The sequence below is a fragment of the Vidua macroura genome, chromosome 5, assembly GCF_024509145.1.
Source record: "Vidua macroura isolate BioBank_ID:100142 chromosome 5, ASM2450914v1, whole genome shotgun sequence".
NCBI classification, from domain to species: domain Eukaryota; kingdom Metazoa; phylum Chordata; class Aves; order Passeriformes; family Viduidae; genus Vidua; species Vidua macroura.
Genome location: NC_071575.1, coordinates 19,750,319 through 19,771,201, shown reverse-complemented (window position 1 = coordinate 19,771,201; position 20,883 = coordinate 19,750,319). Strand labels below are relative to the sequence as shown.

The window sequence follows — 20,883 nt, the reverse complement described above, 5'->3', positions numbered from 1 at the left end:
AATCATAGAATGGTTTGGGTTGGAAGGGACCTTAGAGAACATCCCATTCAACCCCCCTGCCAGGGACACCTTCCTTCAAAGGTTGCTCGAAGCCTCATCCTGCCTGGCCTCAAAAACTTACAGGGATAGGGCGGTTGCTCCAAGGGGTAGCCACCTCCTGGGGTCCCAGCACAGCTGGCATCCTCTGGGCATGGCTAGACAGACAGCTGGGAGTATGAGAAGGCGCCTGGCTTCAGCTTAACACTAGGCACATGCAACAGGCTAGTACCTGTTCTTCCCTCTCCTTTGAAGACATTCCCCTCATGGGGCACCACCTGTCCTTACCTACCCAGTATTCAGGTGGCACTGCTCTTCTTTCCTAGGAGCTCACACCCTGCCAGAGAGGGGGAAAGTCAAGGTTGCTGCTGTTAGATCTTTGCCCCTGCAGATGGTATCTCTAGAGCCACCATTCACTTCTGCTTCTTTTTCTTCCTCCCACAAAATAAAGTGTAATTTATTTAAGGATACTATTGACTCTACAATCAAGTTTAGTTTCAAATGGCAAAATTCAGTCTGTCAGGTAGGTTTACTCTCCTTGACAACATAATGCTTCAAAAATTATGTTGATTACTTGTGTTGGCCCTAATAGTCTTTCCAGCCAGTAATAAGAGCTGCCACCCAATTTTGATACTTCCCTGATCTGGGTGTTATTATCCCCATGGAGAACTGCTTCGGGCCTCACTTTAAAGTTCCTCATTAACTTTGAAAGAAGAGCTTTCCTATTGCTTACGTTTTCAAACAAACAGGCTCAGTTTTGCACAAAGAGAGTGAACCACATTACCTTCCTGCCCTTTTCTGGAACAAGGAAGGATGGTTTTGCTTCCTTCAGCCTGTGGGCCCAGAAGCTGAACAACCAGAAACAAGGATGTGTAGGAGGAATGGGTAGAGGAGGAGCAGGAAAGGACATGAAGGACTTCTGTAGGGTCATAGGAAATGCCAAATACTGAAGATGAAGGCTTAAAACAAAATAACACCCCAGAAATCTACTTCCTTCACTCAAGTTGTGGCACAGCCAGCTTTTTCACACAGTTAATTATCCTCATGACAGCTCCACACGGAGCTGCTTGTATTAGGCCAGCTCACATGCATTGCAGCAGGCACACAGTGCAGAAGTTTTAGGGAGACGTGCTGAATACACATTTTGCTCAACTATTTTTTCAAACAATAGTGCTTCCATTCTTTTAAGAAGCTTTTTTTTTTTAACATTTTTAAATTTTTGGAAGTAAGAACAAACTAAAAAAAAAGGGAATTGTTCTTTGAACTGTTCTATACTTACCACTTTTGGCTACAGATAGTTGAACCTGATCCTATTACAAGAAATCCCCTTCCAGGTGCTATTACCCAATTCCAGTACACACACTTCAGTATGTTCACTATTTACTTCCCCCGTCTGGATCTCATATATCCAAGTGACCTTTCCTCCTATACAGACAACAGGAAAGGAACTCAACAAAGGAGGCATAGAGTTAGAAGGACAGCACCAGGAACTATAATCAGAGGGTAGGGAAAAGATAAGTGAATTCCTGCCTGTGCTGGCATCATGCAGCTGCTGCTCAGGTCAGACAGGCCCCTTGTAATCAACTCCTGAGCTTAACCAAAGCTTGGCATTAGTCTTTCTCCTTACCTGTTTTTTTTTCCTCCAAGGGAAAAAAAGGGAACACATTTTCCATCTTTTTAGGTAAGGGGCAGGATAAGGCAGTGGCAGAGCCACCCAAGGAGCACATTTAGAGTGGTTTAGTGAGGAAGTTCTGGAACAACACTCCCACCTGCAGGGCCTTCTGTTTGTTACAGCTGGCAACCTAGTGATAGTCTGAGAAAAAACAACTTCCCTTCAACCCAGCACCACAAGCTCATGCTCAGATTTTAATTTGATGCCAAGACTAACATCTGGGTCACAAGCCCTCCTGGCTAGAGGACCTGGCAACACTCAGCAGTGGTGCCCTGATGGCATGAATAAATCTTGGAAGGACACTCAGCTATAAACATTCAAAGGACAACTTTCTCCATGTGAGAGTTCTTCCTTGGAGAAAGGGAAGATTGTGAGTAGCCAAAATGGAGGAGTCATCTCCATTCCAACCTGCACTCTTTGAATGCCTAAGCATGTCAGAGAGATGGTTTAATATATGCGTTAACATGAATTGGAGAGGCCATTCACACAACTGAGTCATCCTAAAGAGAGGAATGCTTGGAACATAGCAGTTACATGGTTCGTCTTCATCACCTGTCATAATAATCACTACTACAAAGGCAGAGAGACAGTATCTGCAACAATTATTTAATCAAACGACATATAAAAAGTTTTTGCAATTACTGACAGGCCTGACAGGGGCTGTAATCAGAACCCAAACTCCAGGGTTATTAGAGTTTAACAGTCTTTCAAAGCATCCTTCTCTTCTTAATGCTGGTCCAAAACATTTCTCCATTCAGATACAGTACTTTCAATGCTCCCTGCCAAATAACACAGGTAGCAGGAGCCTTATATCCTGAGGAAGGGGAAAAGATTTTATTTGGTTTGATCCACCCTTCTACATCAAGAATGCAAGACACGCTGGGTGCAGGAGGATAATTATAAGGACAACACACCTCAGAGCCAAGAGCACCTCAGTGGCTTTAGCTGGCCAGTAACAAGCTTTGCCCAGAAGCAGAGCTGCTCTGCAAGTCTGACACAGAGGCACTCACTGGCAGAGGCACATCCCCCATGTGCCATTTCAAACATGCCAAGGAAATGCCCAGGCCTGACAGCCAGACTGGAGAAGCTGCAGAAAGACTGGAGCTGCAAGAATCCCTGTCACGAAGTTTATGGGATCCCAAAGTATTCCCTCTCAAATTTACGGAAATCTTCCTCAGTAAACACAGTGCCTTCGGGCTTCTTCTTTTCTGTCTTCTCTGGAGGCTGATCTTTGGACTTCCTGCCTCTGTTCTGAGCAAGAACCTTCAGACAATATAGAAATGGAAAAAACAACAGTCATTGTTATCCAGACCAAATCACAAAACAATGATTTTCAAGCTCACCTGCACCATCCCTGCTGTTCTACAAGAACCCTGCTATTTTCCAAAGTGCCTCCAAAGAAAAGTGAGAGGCAAACTACTGACGTTAACCAAAGCAGATCACTGGGACAACAGTAGATACCAACTTGTTATTTGGAGTCAAATATGAAAACTATTTTCTAGTAATTGTCACAGAGATAAGAACATGGATTTCAATTCACAACTTCCTGAAACGATGACCTTCTTTTTTATTCCCTCACTCCATGACACAAACCAAAACCCCAACAAGCTGGTGGAATTCCCTCAGCATTTTCTAATACACTGTCACCTCCTGTCAAAGTCTCTAGCATGAGAAACACTGGCCTAAACCACTTTGTTTGTTTATATAAGTTAACAGCCTATATTTCATAAAAACAGCACAAGATTCCAGCACTGTCAGCTATTCTTCTCTTCAAATCCTGGCATGAGACTACCTTTTGGGGAATTCAAGAAATTCTCAAGTTATGAGAAACACCATTTAGGAAGCTGAGTAATTCCTATTAGATGAACTAGCAGCACATCTGCTTCCTCGTTAATCAGCCTCCAGCTACAGAGAAGGCCAATTTGATGAACAGTAACGACAAGGTCTGAACCAGGGCATCTCTGGCAGCTGAAACTATGAAATATATATTTGGTAATTAAGAAAAGCCAACAGCTGTCAGGATATTTTGAGGAACCTGATGTAGTGGCAGGTGGATGGTGAATTGCATGATATTTTAAGGTCCCTTTCCACCCAAACTGTTCTACGATTCTATGATTTTGACTAGTATCAGAAAATATCATAGGGGGCAAGATATCAACAACAGTTTAAAGTGTACTAAGTTATTTTGCCAGGGCACACGGAAATTCCTCAAGGCCATCTGTAGGCAGAAGCTTAACTTGACTCTCTCGTGTAAGGTGTAAATCTGGAAGATCCAGGGATGATTCCCATTCACCTGTGTTCCTCAGTGGAAACAGACCCCCCCATCCCAAACAGAAATGAAAGTCTTACTTGTTCTGTGACAGCTTTGTCTGCAACAAGCCGTCCCTTTAACATGTACTTCAGGTTTTCTCTCAAGTGATTCACAGGCTTCTTCTTATGGTACTCCTCTGGAGCAAAGCAGAAAGTGACAAAACACATCAGCTGCTCATCCAGGCAGCTCACAAGGAGAGACACAGAAGGATCAGCACAGCCCCGGGAGAAAGACACCGCTACAGTTCAGGGATAGGGGTGCCCACAAATGAGGCTGTGTTTAAAGTGAGCAACACCAAGAGGGCATGCAGGAGAATGGGACGGGATGGGGATGGGATGGGATGGGATTGGATTGAATTGAATGGATACAGCAACCGGCAGCGTGGCTACGGGACACCACAAGGGTCCCCGGTACGAGGTGTGTGGAGGTGTCGGGGCTCACCTATCGCCGACTTCACGACTCTGCCCTTGACCGTGGCCTTGTTCCTGCCGGGCTCCGGGGCCCTCTTCCTCCGCCTCGCCGCGCCCGCCGCCCTGGGGCCGGCCCGGCCTCGCTGGAGTCCCGGCGGCGCCTTCGCCCGGCCTGCAACAGGAAGAGGGACGGAATCACTGCAGCCGTACCGGGGAGCCCCCCTCCGCCAGCCCGCACGGCCCCGGCCCCGCGGGCTCACCCGGCGGCTCCAGCAGCTCCAGGCCGCGGCGCAGCAGCGATGCCGACATGGCCGCGCCGCGCTCCCGCCCGGCCCCGCAGCGCCCCGCGCGGCCCGGCGGGCGCGCGCACCCCCGCCCGTGAGGGGCGGCTGCGCCGGCGAACCAGGGCCGGCAGCAGGAGGACGGGATCCTGTCGGCGTCGCCTGGCCGCAGGACACGCAGCAGGGGCCATCAGCTAAAACACAGGAATTTTCACCTCAAAACGAGGCAGAACTTCTCCGCGGTTAGGGCGGCAGAGCGCCGGAACAGGCTGCACGGGGAGGTCGTGGAGGCTCTGTCTCTGGAGACGTTCAAAATCATCTGGATACGGTCCTGTGTCATCTGCTCTAGGTGACCCTGACTTGGCAGGGACTGGGACTAGATTGTCTGAATATCAAGATTATCTTAAGTCAGGATGTTCTTTGATGCAAGATCTTTGAATACTTTCAATGCTAATCAGCAAGAAAAAAGACTTAATCGGTGTACCAGGCAGCAGCCAGCATCCCTTAGTCAAGGACATCCAGGAACTAACAAACTTTAAGGATGTAGTAAGTCAGGATGTTCTGTATCAGAACAGATAACAGTTAGTATCCCTTACTCAAGGATATCCTGGAACAAACAACCTTTAAGGATGTAATAAATCAAGATGCTGATGTATGTCTATGTATATATTGCTAACTTGGCAAAATACTCAAGGTCAATCCATGTTCTCTATAATACTAAAAGTCATGCCGAAATGTCAAAAAAAAAAACCTGTCCAGGTGAAGGCCCTTCCCCTGAGCCTGCACAGAAATTAACTGGAGTTATGTAATTACTCTTACTAACTCATCACAACATAGTGTCTGTAATTGGAAAGTTACAAACCCTGAACTTCTGCATATAAATGATGGTGTGGAGAGTCTGGTGGGTGTGCTTGGTTTGGGGAATGTCACTGAGCACCTGGGCTCACACAACTCTGAAATAAATAATCAAGTCTCTCCTAAGTGTGTAATTATTGGCTTGTTGCACACCAGGTAATGAATCTGATTTTGTGGACAATACAAGAGGTCCTGCCATCACAGGCCAGGAAGAAAGGGCATGGTGTCATATTTTGTCTCAGCAAGGCCCCAAAATCCAGATTTAACTGTGCTAGACTCATCAGGCTGAGAAGTTGACTCTGCCATAAATTACATATATAATTCAGTTACTTTAGTCTATTTGTTTAAAGCTTTCTTCTCCAGTTTTCACCCCTCTAGAGACTTCATGCTAATATCTGCTAAATTTAGCTATCATTTGAGTAAAGCTTATTCAATTATAACTAGTGCTGCCAGTAACAAGCTGACACTGGAGGAGAAAAGAGGTTTATTCTCCTTCAGACATATCCTGCAGGGAGAAAGGGATACAAATGACTCTCATTGTTTCTCATAGTACTGATCTGTAACAGGGACCAATAACAGTTAAACCTCTTTGTATTAAAAGACAGTGGTTCTCTGGAAATTGTTCTCCAGCCTCTGCAGATGTCACCTCAATGCCTGTGTTTTATTGTTCCTTCTCTTCTGAATCCCTGGCTGGATGGATATCAGCATCCTGTGTCAGTTTCCGCTAGTGCTGCTAATACATTTTTCTGGACAGGACTTACATGGTGCCTATTCCTGGCTTCAGAGCTGGGGAACATTAACCATTTACTGCTTGTTCAGCATGTCACTTCTCAATCCTAGTTTTCCCTTTAATGAGCTATTTTTTAAAATTGATTTGGAGGGACAGTCACTGGATATATGATGCAGAACATTTCTCCATTTTCTTGTTTTCTGTTAGTAGCTGGTGGAAAATTGAACCTGCTCAGCTCTGCCAGATTTGTCCTTCCAGTTGTATGAAAGCTCACAAAGTTACAAAGAGGTTATTGTAGCTTTGTGAAGAAGCTGAACAAGCCATGAATTAATACCCTCTTGCTGAAATTGAAGAGAACAATAAAGAATATTATAGTCAGCAGAAAAGTTGTTACTGCTGGTATATGCATATTATCTTCATCTTGGTCAGAGTGAGATAAATGTTAACTGCCAATGCCATGGGGAAAATATTTTCAAAATACTTCATCAGTCAAACACTCTCTTTTAGCCCCTAAAATACAATTTACAGGTTGTGTGTAAGCTGTTCATGGTTACATACACACAGTATATTCAAGACAGCTTATTCTACTGATTAAACATCATTTATTAGGAACACCTAATACATTGTTACACATGCTTTGTGTTAGAATGGTGCAACCTCATAAATGCCTTATGCAGCCATCTGATGGAAAAACATCTTTTTTGTCAACACTGCAAAACATGTTTAATGAATTAGTGTGATAGAAGTTGCACTGATGTATTATCTGTTCATGGAACACATATTCCCTTTTCTACCTCAAAAGGAAACCATTACCATCTCATTTCTATTTCTGTTGTGCCAATTAATAACGTTCTCAGTTACATAGGTGTCTCAGAAAATCTTAGTCCCTTCTTATTAAATACCTTTAGTAGCAAGGACCCATAATGCAGGCAACTCCTCCTTTGACCAGCAAGGCCGGGTGCAGACTTGCTGTGATTTTAGTCAGCAATTACCTGCAGAATAAAATTTAATGAGCACACAGGGGTCACTTCGCTGAAGAGGAAGGCAAGGCACTTTCTTTAACTGCATTCACGGTCTCCTGCCTCAGAGTCTGGTCAGGCTCTTGAAACTGGTGAGTTCACCAAGAGGTTAAATGGATGCACACTTTGTGGTTTGACATATTCCCCAGGCTTGGATCTGTTGCCAAAGATCACGGTCTAACATAGGCTGTGGGGTTTTTAACACTTGGTGAAATCACGTACCTATTATTAATACATTACATTTCTTCATCTCCTTTTAACAGGATCTGGCAGCTTTTTTTCAGGACATGATCGTTGCTGTTTCTCCTGACTGCATTCTGGAGGCAGCTGTGTTTGGTCTTACCAGACATGGTGATTTCAGCATCTGTCCTGTTCCTGCTGGGTGGCTCTGGTACAACCAAGACCTGCCACACTCATGCATACAGAGGAGCAGAGTCTTCCTTTCCTCTTTGACCTTAATAGAGAATTATGCTCATATTCCCTGCACTGCAAAACAAGATAAATTTGTTGGCTTATATTAGGAATGTAAAATCATCTCTTAATATGAACTGGGTTTTGCCTGTGTAGTATATGTTACTTCTACTATAGCTGTAGAATGTAGGCATTTGGATCACACAATGTCTTCTTCATGTTTCAAACTGCAAAATATCCTCTGCTGACCTTAGATTAAGTCAACTACCTGTTTCTGATAAGTCTGCTTTATGCTGAGCACAGCATATGAAATGCTGTATTTCTCTTTACAGGAGCTTCCATGGCTTTATCAGTCTCTCAGTGGTGATATGCTCTTTGTGTCATCATGATAAATACATTTAACTATGCCTTTCTTTTACTTTAGTCACTGTTGACAGTAGCTGGGCAGACCCTACAAATAGCTTTCTCCAGACTATTATTAAAATATAGTACATATTTTAGTAGGTACTATTAAAAACTTAATGTTATAAGACTTTGTCTATGTCAGTACAAAAAAAAAAAAAACAACCAAAAAACCACAAAACAAACAAACAAACAAACAAACAAAAAACCAGTATTTCATTATACTGTTTTAAGGCCTCTAAGGCCTCTATTCAAATTAAAATTTCATCCAAGATGAAAAAAATTAAAATTTCATTGCTTTGCAATCCCTCAAAAATCAGTTCAGCTAGCTCTTTGAAGCATTTTGGGGACAGAATGAACGCCAAATGGTTTTCATTTAAATGTATAACATCCAAATAAATCACTACCTTAGAGCCTGAATAATCTGAATTTAGATGGCAAAACCCACAGGTGCTGCATTTCAGATTGGGAATGCCTTTCTTTCTGAAGTTTAAGATGTCTTCAAAAGCTTCCTGACACTAATGTTCATGTTTTATAGCTTTCTTTAAATCTCATGCCTCAGTGGGTAGCTGGCTTTTCAAGTACCAAATAACCCAGCCTACAGATCAGTTGGAGTTTTAAGTAACTTCCATATGTGAATATTATCAGTTCACTTTCTGCTTGCTTTCTTATGGCATTGAAAAATGGTAATTTTTCCTGCTTGAATATGCAGATAAAATTCCTGGTTCATCTTGGAACAACTATTATTTCCCTATTATTCTGGGCTTTGGAAGACATCTGATTTAGCTTGTTCCACCTTATTATTCTGTATCACGTGCTAATAAAGACATACCTGATATTCATGTCTAATCATACTGCTGTCTGTAGCAGTTCATAATAGCTGTCTGTTTGCTCTTGCTTTATGTTCCAGCTTCTGGATTCAGGGGGTTATGTAGGAGTCTCCGTCTGAAGGAATATTGTGAAGGATGTGAGAAGACAGAAGCTAAGGGCAGCATTAGAAGGAAAATATAACAAACACAAGCATTTATTTAGTTTAGGGCTTTTTAAAAAACCACAATTTTATGATTTTGGGAAATGGGATCCTGATGTCAGAACACTTGGTACAGTCCACACTGACACATATATCTGTATTGTCTATTCCAAATGAATCAGACTGATTGTCAAGCTGATTCATAGCAGATTTTCACCTCAGCATGTTTCTTCATATGTGGATTATGGAATGTGCTTTGCTTTAAGCAGCTGTCCAGCTTTACCACTTCCCATATTCTGTATTTTCTCTTGAACAGCAATACCCAGTGCTGCTGTCGTTACTATTTAGCTGTGTTTGCCAACTTGAAGCAGTTTGTGCTGTGGTCACTGTTCCTACAAAGAGCCATGGATCACTGTACCTCAAGTGCACAGGACAGGAACCTTTGTCCTTTAACAGTGTGACATGCCTTTGAAAAGCAATTTAACTTTCCAGCCTACTGAATTTCAACAAGGGCTGGGCAAAACTTTCATTCATACACTTGCATAGATAAGTATCTAGTTATTTTAGATGACAGAAAGTCTTTTATTATGGTGGTTTTTTTTGTTTTTTTTTTTTTTTTCTTTTTTTTTTATCCAGTGCAGACATCTACCTCTTCCATTCACTTTTCAGTGACCTGTTCCAGTTCACCAAGAATCTGGCTCTGCCTTGCACAGGTTCTGTGGATAATGTTGGAGCAGGTTAAGATTAAATCAGCTTCCTGCTGTGCAAGATGCTGTAGCAAGAAATGAACTCTCCCCCGAAAGAGACATCCTATACAGAAGAGATAAGGAAGCACAAAGATTAAGCAACTCTCAACATCCTTGTCCCCTACCTGTTGTTTTCTTTTGTTCCAAATGGAAAGAGAACAAGCATCTGTAGTAGCTCTGCTGGTACTGTAAGAGCCCACTTTGTAGATAGAGGAAATATTTTTAAATACATAAAATATTGTATTTGGAAAAAACAAACAAACAAACAAACAAACAAACAATCAAGCCCTTCTTCAGGGCTTAGAATATCAGCAGAAAGCACTTTGCTAGTAATAATTTACATAAAGTACAGAGTTCATGTCACAAGGTTTTTGTGGCCAGAAAAATGGGGTTTGGCATCCAGACTCACAAAAATGCCTGAAAGTCCACTGCCCTCATACTTTCTGTTTTTCCCTGAAGGGAAAATTCTCTTCAGAAGAGCATCTGCTGGTCTTGCAGACCTAGAGTGGAGCAGGCGAAACAGTTCTGCAGCTGGAGGGGAATGATTTCTCTCTCTGTTTCCCACTGCTATCCTTAAATGTCAAAAGGATGAAGGAGTAGAAGGATCCCAGGTCTCAGAGTGATTGACTTTTCCCTGTTCCTTCTGTGGGCCATGGACATGGTTTCTGGGTCTCCCTCCTACCCTCCCCACCTTCTTCATTCCTGCAGCATTGGCTCTGGGAGAAAAGGGCAGACTCACTGCCACTGTTTCCCTCAGTTTGAAAGACCTAAACCTATCCTGCTGTAGCTTTTCTTTTTCCCTAAGAACCTAGGATCTAAAGATCCTTTGGAGCAGAGATGGGCCTGAGTGAACAAAATATACAGGAGCTGTGGAACTGCTAAATGCTGGAGAACAGGTGTAACACATGGCAGACACAGGAGGGGGCAAAGGCAGGGCTTGGAGACAGTACAAGTTTGCTTTGTAGATTTTCAGGCTGAATAAAAAGCATTGTAGAAAAGTGAGTAAATTGTGGACAACACTTACTGCCACATGTACACATTGGGAACTACCGAAAACTTTAGAGATTTAGGCCCCTATCTTGCTTCTTGGCAGTCTGACTTGTTAATTTTTGTGGTTTTGTGTCACTGGTACTGCTGGATAAGAAGTTTAGAGCTATTTCATGGAAGTCTTTGCAGACTCTTCCAAGGTATCTTCCCTTTTTGAAACTTACAGTTAGTGTGGGTTTGATGAGACTTACATCAGCATCTGAGCCTCCAAGTTTACCAGTGTAGGTACACAGTTTGTGGTGATTAGGAGTGGGGCTATGACCAAACCTCATCCCTAATGGGCTACAGCTGTGAAAAGCAGGTGAGTAGCACTGAAAGCAATGAGACTTGGGGTGCCTGGGTGCACTGACCAATCACCAAAGGGAACAGAGGGCACACAGGTGCAGTGCATGAACATGAGGGGCATAAAAAGTTGGGCTAAAGAACAAGAAAGGCAGATACTTGCAGCCTTCTGGAGTGAGCTGCTGTTACTATGTAGGGGCAGATCTCTGAAGCCTTCTGATGTGGTATGTGTTCCTCTGTTTGGGCAAATGGGTTGAAGCTTTCTGAAGCTGTATGGTGCTACTCTTTGTATTGTGGCTATCCCAACTGTGATGTATGCTGAGATATACCAGGACCTTTGTTTTCCTTTTAAATCAGCTTCAAGCCACTGGACTGTTACCTGCTGATTTAGTTTTTTGCTTTCTTGCCCCTGGATTTCAGCCTATTTTTTTTCCCCTTTTGTACTTCTAGAATTGATCTTTCCTTTTTAAATTGCAGACTGACCTCCCTGGTTGACACCTGGCCTTCTTTTGTTTCACTTCTGGCTTTCCATTTACTCTTTATTCCTTCCTTACCTTGTTTGTTTCCTGCTTTGTGGCTTTCTTTTGTGTTTTACTCAGAAATACAGGTCTTCCATGCCAGAATCTGAGAAATAAACCCCAAGAGAGTTCCCCACTGAATACAGAGAAAATGGACAGAAACTGAAATGAGGCTTTTGGGGCAAGGTTCAGTGTATAACATTCCTTAACTAGAGGATTTGTAGTGGTTCTCTGGGCATACTGTGGCCTTAGATGAAATAATATCTTATTTCTTCTAGGAAGGATGTATTTCATCCAGGTTACAGTAGAATTAATGGTGTCTTGTGTAAAGAGCTTGGAAATCCACAGAGAAGATGTTGCATTAGAGCTGAGCACTTATGTGTCCTCATGCTGTGTAGATGTGAAATTAGGAATGTCAGTGGCTGCTGAACATGGCTGCTTTTAAAGCAGTGACGAGGCGGTGGAAGGCTCTGTGTTTTGTTCCCAGCCTCTCTGCTCCTTAAAATGTTTACAAGCCCTAGAGCTGGCTCAGAATGCCGCAAAGTTTATCTAGTTATGCTTGTCATCAATTATTAAGGTTTTGGAGACAGACAGGAGGTGGGCTGGGGCCATCACGGGTTTTGCTGCCTTAGGCAGGCCTTGTTAGAGGATGTCTGTGCTGCTTGGTGCAGAGCAGAGCCAGGGGAGCTGGGGCAGCATTGCCTGCTGCTGCAGCAGCTCCTGCCTGCTCTGTCCTCTGCTGGCACAGCCCAATCTTCCCATGGCTGCAGCTACATCATGCATGTCCCTGCTTTGGTTGCTAAAGGTAGAACATCTCCCCTGCTGTTCCCCACTCCCTTCAAATTTGAAGGGCTGGATGTTTATAGCTGCAACACACACTGTGGTTTCCTAATTTCTGGGATTTTTTTCAGAATTGCTCAGAACTGCACAGAATAACTTGTGGGGCTTCTAAGATCAAGGGGAGATAATCTGTCCTGTGGCTGGCATGCTGCATTCATCAGTGTAGTGCCAGGCCTCTCTCTCTGTACTCTGCTTTTGTAATTTTTTTTCTCTCCCCTTTTTCTCCTTTGTGCTCTCCCTCTAATAGCTGTATTTTGTCTTTCCCTGTCTTATTCCCTGCTTCCTTGACTGCTGTCTCTTTTTACTGCTTTTGCGTCTGCAAAAGGATCCGCAATTTCTGAGACTGTGGGAGGGTGACAGTTCAACCTGACTTTTTACTATTTATTCTCGACTCCCAGCAGTTGAGTCTCTCTAAATGATATGTTTGGGTCTCTCCTCTCCTCCCCTCTTTCCTTTTCACCCATCTCTCCTCAGCACAGTTTAGGAAGCACTAAGGCTTTAAGTGCAAGCACTAAAGCAGGTACTTGGGGCACTCTCACTCTCTTGGGGTGCAGGGGCAGCCCTGGAGGTGCTGGGTACCAGACACCCATGCGCTGTGACGCGAGAACCCCGCGGGCCAGACTGCCTTTTCCAGGGCCACATCTGCTCTGCCTCCTGAAGTCCGGGGAACGAATGCCAACGGGAGACGAGACTGCTGCCATTCCTTGCACGGGTGCATGGTGCCGCTTGGGCTCTCCTCACTAGATGTCACTGTGAGGCTGAGTTTTGCCTGCCACGACCACTGCAGCCAGGAGAGACGAGTGATGAGTTTTAGGAAGGCCCTGCCAGAAGCAGGGGGAGGACATGGAAGAGATTTTGAGGACAAACGTGGAGTTGCTGTAGGTTTTATGCATCCCTGACAAGTTTTGGGAACAGAACCAGCAAGATACACAGGGGCTTTGGGGTGCAAATCCATACCACTGCCATGGAGCACACATCCTGAGTGACAGTCATTGGGTATTAGGGTGACTTTGGTCTGAGTCATGTTCATCTCCTGCTGCTCGCCATACCGGCTGGGTAGCAAGTCTCTTGCTAATTAGTGCTCAGCCCTGGATTGCTGTTTACTGCCCTATCTGCCAGCACACGTGTGTAGCCCTGCCCCCAGCACAGCTTTGTACTCTGAGTGGCCATGGTGCTGCCTCTCTGACAGGGCTGTTGTGGAGAGACCCCTGGGAGGCACCGTGGTAGCCTCCAAAGACAGTGGGGGTGAGTGGTGGAGGGAGACTTGCTAGGGCTGGTCTTTCTTCTTGCTAAGGAAGCTAAGTGACTGGAGGCATGGGCCCCTGTTGCTGAAGATGTGGGGCATGAGTGCAAGGTGGGTCTTTTATCTCTTGGTCTTGACTCCCAGCACTTGAATTCCTCTAAATCAAAAGACCATCTCTTTCCTTTCTTGTATTCATTGCTCTGCTTTTTGTTCCATAAACTTTGTGAACTGGACCCTAGGATCATGTCTGCAGCCTTTGAGAAGTCCCTACTGAGCAGAACTTGTAAACTGTGTCCTAAGGGAGAGTAGCTAACTAATAAATGTCCCATGAACCACTTTATCAGTGGCACAGATGGTGTTTAGGAGAGTTAGTTTGTTTTATTTTTAAGTTAATCAACTGCAGTTCGAACAAGGGTTATGTGGAAAGCAATCAACTCCAGGGAAGCATTTTGGTCTGGTTGTGTGTAGCTGTACAGTCACTTGTCTCACTGGGTACTCCATGATTTATTTTGGGCTGAGAGCACACCCCATATACATGTTAGCACCCACGTGAGTTTCTACCTGGGTGTACTTGCACAGACGGAGACAGTGCCATGGCAGGCACAGTGTGCGAGCTCCTCAGCTGGTGTTGTACGGCCGGATCACTGCGTACGGTTTGGATGGCTGTAGGTAACCCTGTGTGTGTTTGTGTGCAGCCTGGCTATGTGCTTTTACACAGGTGTCAGTGCTAGACAGGATGGGAAAGCAACTGGATCCAAGCCATCAGGACCTGCAGCCTTTTGTGGCTGGCCAAATTGGTGGGGAGCCCCAGAGACTTCTCCCTGGGCTCAACTGGCCCTGCTCTTTTAGCTGTGTGCTGCACTGGAGGCTGAATCCAGCTCCACTTGTTCATGGGGCGGAGCACATTAACAGCCACTTTATCATAGTGCAGCCCAATTAATATTTGATTCTGGTGAATGAAGGAGGGCAGAGAGATTAAATGGGGTTGCTAGCTGGGGTGGTGGGAGTGGTGAGAGGCAGACATGCTCTTTTTTTGTGCAACCCAGAGGAGTAGGACTAAAAGACTTTCTAGGAGGAGGAATGAGAATTCCACCAGGCTGGATACTGTGTGGGGTGATGGAGGAGGAGCATTGAGCTGCTTGAACCCTCTGGGCCCTAATTGTATAGCTCTAATAGAGGGGACATGGCTAGTTAGCCAGTGCTGATAGAAGGTGCAGGACTTGAAGCAGACCCCTTGGAAAGCTCTCTGCAGGAAGAAATGGGCAGATCCAGGCCACAGAGTTCTGAGGAGCAACTTCTGTATCATTTACTTGATGCATTGGTAGATAGAAACTCAGTGTCAGTGGTGTGCTGTCAGTGTTGCTCAGCAGGATGTGTGGCTTTGCTTCCAGAGCCCAGGCAGGTGAGATGAGGCAGATGGACTCTGCCTCGTGGCAGAGGTGACTCCTCTGCCATCCCCTTGTTCACAGAGCTGTCTCAAGTTCTCTGAAGGCTGGGTGGCCCAGTGGGTTTCAGATGGGTCAGGAGAAGCTGGTCTGGGCTGCTGCTACTTCAAGACTCTCCCAGGTGTGATTGTTCCTACCCAAGTATGTATCATTTCACTTCCCAATTGAAAAGCCAAATGAACTTTCCAGGCAGTTTGCAGTTTTTCTGATTCACTTGTTTGCTTTTCTTCTGTTCTTTCCTTTTTTTTTATTTTTTTTTTCCTTTCTCTCTTCTGTCTGTATTCACTCCTGGCAGCTGCCTGCTTGGAATTTGTTTCAAGGGCAGGAGAAATTAATTTTCTTATTTCATATTTGGTGCAGAATAGCTTCTCCCTCTCCTCCATTCCCTTTCCCTGCCTTTTGCTGAAGTAAAGAAAGATATTTTGGCAACATTTCCTTTTTAAAATCTCCTTCTGCCCTCTTGTAGCTATTTGGCCCCTTGGCTGACAGTGTGGCTGACAATGTGCTCCTTTCCTGATCCCAGAGCTGGAGAATACACTCTTGGGCATATTGCAGAAAACCAAGTGAGAGCACACCTCATGACAAATTTAGCTAAAAACAAAAGGAAAATAAATATTAGGACAGTCAGAGGGAGAGGTTTCTCTTCATCCTTGGGATATCATCTCAGGAATCTCTCAGTAGCCTCAGGGGCTACTGAGCCCCTGGGAGCTGTCAGCATACAGAGAGTATCTCAGGGTCCAGTGTGGGACAGCAGATATGGGCTAACCCTGCCTGGACCTGGGAGTACTGCATGGGAGGACATTAGCCAGGAGGTGATAGAGTCAGTTTGCAGCAAATATCTGGTAACTCTAACATTTTGTTCTGGAAACTGTGGGGTTTTGTGGTGGATTTAAAATTTCTCAGCTAGGCATGAAGGAGCTGAAATCAACTTCCCAGTTCCCACAGCCCAGCTCTGTGTGTGTTGTACGTGCAATAATTGTTGGTAGAGCATATTTGTGAGATGTGGTGTTTATGTTACCTTTTATCAAGGAAGAATCGTTTATCTCAGCATTCTAATTATGTTCCATTAAAATGCAAATTTGGGCTTATGCATTGAAATTGTCAGTACCATTGCCATGGCAACAGGAGCTTGAGGGAGGGGAATTGGAATAGGTGGGACTGTGCATCTCACTCAAAATCACTCTCAGATATGGCCACATAATTGAAATACATTGCCCTTCCCCAGGGATGGTGGCACTTTCCCCCTAGATAATTTGAGGCATCACTGAAGTTCTTCACAGAGCTGTTCTAACAGGGCAAATGTGTGTGGGCCACCAGGTAACTCCCACCAAAGTGGAAGAGCTGTTGCACAGGTGTATCAGAAGGAAGTGAATCCTTCCCTTTGACCTCCCTCCATGTGATGCTTCTTTTGAGGTATCTTGCAGGAAAGAAGGAAGAGATCCCAAATGATTTCACAAATGTTCACCTGGAAGCCCTTGGATGCTGCCACAGTTACTGGAAGGCTTAAATGACATCTATGCTTCTAAACCCACTCACCTCCAGTTAAATGCCCATTCAAGCTGCCTGCACTGACAATGTCCTTCAGCAGTGAGTTCTCCACATCAATCATCCTTGGTGCAGGATGAGTAGAGTCTTCTTCATGCTGTTGTCTTGGGGCCCTGCCTCCTTTCTCTGTTTGTTTTTATGTCAAGATGGTGTGAATCTGTGTCTTCCTCCTCCCTTTACCAAGTACATATGGAACTCCTGAAGCTTGTCTCCCTCCTGTTTAAGAATCAAGTGAAGGGGTTTAAGGATGCTGGGTGGAAGTGAATGCTGAGAGAGATTGAGACAAGGCTGAGTGCATTTTACAGAGGAAAAACGTGCCTTTTTCTTTTGGCTGTTGACTGAAAATTTTGATGATAAATAAAGCATGGTGAGTTAATTCCTAAACTGCAGTGACAGCTGGGCAGGAAAGACAAGACTAGGTCTGTTTTCTGGCTCCCCATCCCTGATAAGAGGTTTACAAAATCTGATGCCTCATCCTGGTTTTGTCAGGGGAATTTTTTCCTGTGCACTGGAAATCTGATTTGCTTATAGTAAAGTCTATGAACCTGGTGGTCCAAACTGCAGCTTCTATTGAATACAATTGACTTGGATAGCTTGAGGCTGGTTATTATCCATTTAACAGTAAAAAAAGGAGGAAACATTCAGAGCAGAGTTTAGTTTAACCTAGGGAGATCCCAAGCAAGGAGAGGTAGACTCAGGTACTGCCACTCCACTATGAGATGGAGAGTGGCAAACTGGAGGGGTTTGGTGGAGGGCCATGAAGATGGCTGAGGAGTTGTAGCACATAATGTGTAAGGAGATGCTGAGAGTGCTGGCTTTGTTTAGCCTGGAGGAAAGCAATTTAAGGGGGATCTGACTGATGAGGCAATGGGGGATGTGTGTAGAGAAACTGGAGCTGAGTTTTTCCCAGGGGTGCGCCTCAAGGCCAATAGGCAGCGAAGACAAGTTGCAACTTGCAAAATTTCAACTCTTTATGAAGGAAAATCATAAACATGAGGGTGGGTCCGATGTGTGATGGTGACCCAGCGGTATTTTGGAGTCTGCCTCCTTTGAGATACTCAAAACTCAAGCAAACAAGGTTCTGAGCTACTGCTGTAGCCTTGAACTTAGCCCTGCTTTGAACATGGATTTGGAGTGGAGGCCTCCTGAGATGCCTTTTGACACCAGTCATTCTGTGGGCTCCCACTGGGGGCAGGTTCTGTGACGCACAGTGAAATGGGGAGCCCACACTGTTCTCTCTTCTAGGATGAATCACAGGCAGAAATAATCTGTCTGCTTCTTTTACTGGGAAAAGCATGACCCTACTGTGGACCATCAGTTTCTGCACTGGGAGAGTTATATCTGTGCAGTGAGCATAAGAGTGATGGAGATGGGGTCTGGACAAAGGTCTGGATGCCAGGAGGACAAGGAATATATCACTTGCTACTTCCACACTAGGCAAGCCATTAACTTGAGGAGATTGGCTTTCCCAAGAGTGACATCTGACTGGGAATGAGGGGATAGGACTAAAATAGTCCATTTTACATCTCAGGCTTTCTCAAGGAGCAGATTAAAAATATATGATGATGTCCTTCCTCTCCAAGCGGAGAAGATGGTAGAGGGGAATAAAAAAAAGGTGGTATTTGAGTTTCTGCATCTGAAGTGACAAGGAAAGGCATGAAAGTGGCAGGTACCTGAAAGCAGAGCATTGAATAATTGTGAAAGAAACCATTTCACCATGTTCAATATTATCATCATTACACTGATCAGCTTCACCAGCAAGGAGGATAACTGAGAATGAGAGAGAAAATTTTGTAAGGGTTGTAGAGGAGCACACATTCTAAATAGCTGTGTTTTGGGGAAGATTTACCAAAAAGTGATTACAGAGGGGAAGACAGAAGGTGAGACAGGGACCAGAAGAAAAAGTGGAGAAGAGAAAATGACAGGGCGGAGGACAGTGGGAGAAAAGAAAATGTCTATAATTTTTGTAAATCTCTGCATCCTGTTCCTTCACACACAAAAGTATCCTCCCCTCCCTCAGCTGTGCTGAGTACTTCCCCTGGCACCATTCTGGTGGCACTCTGTTTCCTCTGATGATGAGCTGAGGGGCTTCAGCCCAGAATCTCTGCTCCACATCCCTGCCTGCAATTCCTGACTCCCACCCTCCTCTCCACCTCCTTAGCCAAGCACTCTGCATTAGAAGGGATTGTTTGTGCCGCATCTCCTTCTGACAGTCACACCAAGGTACAACGGAAGCTTCCTCTCTTACCGGGCTGAGGTTTTACTGACTGGGAAGGTTTAACCCTGTCAGCTGATGTGAAGGAGCTTTCCAAGATAAGGAGTAAATGCCTACTTTGCTAACATTAGCAAGAGTTTGTTTTTGCCTCACCGATTTGAGGCTAAGCAAACTGACCCCATGTCACCCCACACTTCTGTAATGATTCATATGAAAACAACCTGTGACCCTTGTCCTTGCTGTATGGGTTGGCATTGCAAAATTATCGAACTTAACCTTGCTTTCTGAAAGTGAGGTCTTCTAGTAGCAGCCAGGGCAGAGATGCTGGGATCTCAAGCAGAGGCATCAGAGCCAGGTGATGATGCTTTCCCTCAGCATGTGCTCTGCCCCTTCACCTGCAAACCCAGGCTGCCCGTGCACCTGCACACATCCAGACTGGCAGGGATGGCAACACTGCTCCCTCAAGCAGCCATTCTCTCATCCTCCCTTCCCTCTGCCTGCCAGAAACAGATCGCCATGGGCTGCTTTCCTCTCACACCCCTGGCTGTTCTAACATATCCTCAGGGAAGGTGTAAGACTGGCTGTGGCAATGAGATTGTGATCTTTCCTTTTTTATTTTTTTTAAAAAATTGTCAGTGGAGTTTCCCTTGCCATTTTCAGCAGTTCTAAAAAAACACCTTCATCGAATATTCAGCATCTTCCTGGAGCTCGGCGGTAGCCAGCGGGGGCTGTGGGTACGCAGGGGATGACTCACGAGTCCCGTCTTGTTCTCGGGCCCCCAAGACTCCTCTGCTTTTCTCCCTTTCTCTCAGCCAGCAGTTTGTGCTGATTGGCCTCTGGCTGCCAACTCTGATGGGGCTCTAGTTGCAGCAGTGCTGGGAAGAGGGAGGAAAGAGGCACTGCTCGCAGGTCGTGGGGATGGAATGGGAAGGGAAATTTTCACTCGAGTATGGGGGTCATTGAAGGAGGGTGCCTGGAGGCTTTGCATCCAATGCTGGGGGTGGCCTAGGGAAGAAATCTGCTTGGCAGATGTGGTGATTTGAGAGACCCTGATTCAAAACTGCCTGTACAGACCCCCCTCAGCTACCCCAGGCAGCTCCCCCATCCCCTCCCACAGCTCTTGGTTCAAGCTCATTCCTAATAGAACTGAGCCAATGCTGGCTCATTTTCACACCCTGTTGTTTGGTCATTGACTAAATTAAATTTCAATTACTTTTTTCTTATTAAAAAACTGGTGAGAACAGCAGCTTTTAATTGGAAGCAGCTACTTGGCCTGTTGCTGCAGTGAAGAGTGTGCAGGTGGTTTGATGAGGAGGAGGAGGAGGCAGGGGGAGGTGCTTGAGTCATAGGAAGAACCTTTGTGTGGACATGTGAGAAGGCACAGGAGTGGCTGGGTGTCTTACCAGGAGATGTGGCATGAGCTGCTCTGTTCCTTCCCAGGAAAGGAGGCTAAAAATGCCATCTGATGGCCCCTCACTTTGGGGTTGTTCACCAGCTGCCAGCCCTGGGAAGGGGAGCTATGCTGTAGGGTGAAATTGGTCTTCTTCAAGATATCCTCTATTGGTCCATTATAGGTGAACATGAGCAGCTGTTTTTGATACCCTTGTCCTGATGTGCTGCTGAGAGTGTAGCTTGCTTGTCAGGAGACCTGGCACAGCTTGACCTTACCTCTCTGGAAATATGTCCTTCATGGCCCCACAGCAAGCTGTCAGGCTGAGGAAAGACAGTGAATGTCTTCACTTGTGCACCTGCTGGGACTTGGGGAAGAAATGTGTCTGTCTGAAGGCACACATTGCTTAACTGCTCCCCTGCCCCTCAGATGAGTAGAACAGCAGCTGTGCAGGAGGCAAAGCTGTCCTGGATCCTCTGGAAACCCCAGGATTCATGACAGATGCATTGTTTTGG

At 45.2% G+C, this 20,883-nt stretch overlaps 1 protein-coding gene across 1 annotated transcript; it reads right to left on the bottom strand.

Moving 5' to 3' along the window:
• Positions 1 to 2,293: 2,293 nt before the first annotated feature.
• Positions 2,294 to 4,754, bottom strand: RPS19BP1 (ribosomal protein S19 binding protein 1). Its single transcript, XM_053978802.1, has 4 exons — positions 4,690 to 4,754; positions 4,461 to 4,601; positions 4,058 to 4,155; positions 2,294 to 2,971 (listed from the first exon to the last, which is right to left on the bottom strand). The coding sequence occupies exons 1-4, from the start codon at positions 4,736 to 4,738 to the stop codon at positions 2,837 to 2,839; spliced, it is 423 nt and encodes a 140-aa protein (XP_053834777.1). The 5' UTR covers positions 4,739 to 4,754; the 3' UTR covers positions 2,294 to 2,836.
• Positions 4,755 to 20,883: the final 16,129 nt, after the last annotated feature.

Bases quoted from the DNA above. Each gene is read 5' to 3' on its own strand.
- RPS19BP1 (XM_053978802.1), bottom strand. From the start codon at position 4,738: ATGTCGGCATCGCTGCTGCGCCGCGGCCTGGAGCTGCTGGAGCCGCCG. The intron at 4,156-4,460 runs GTGAGCCCCGAC...GCTTTGCTCCAG, and splicing joins AGTCGTGAAGTCGGCGATAG to AGGAGTACCATAAGAAGAAG. The intron at 2,972-4,057 runs GTAAGACTTTCA...TATTGTCTGAAG, and splicing joins ACAAAGCTGTCACAGAACAA to GTTCTTGCTCAGAACAGAGG.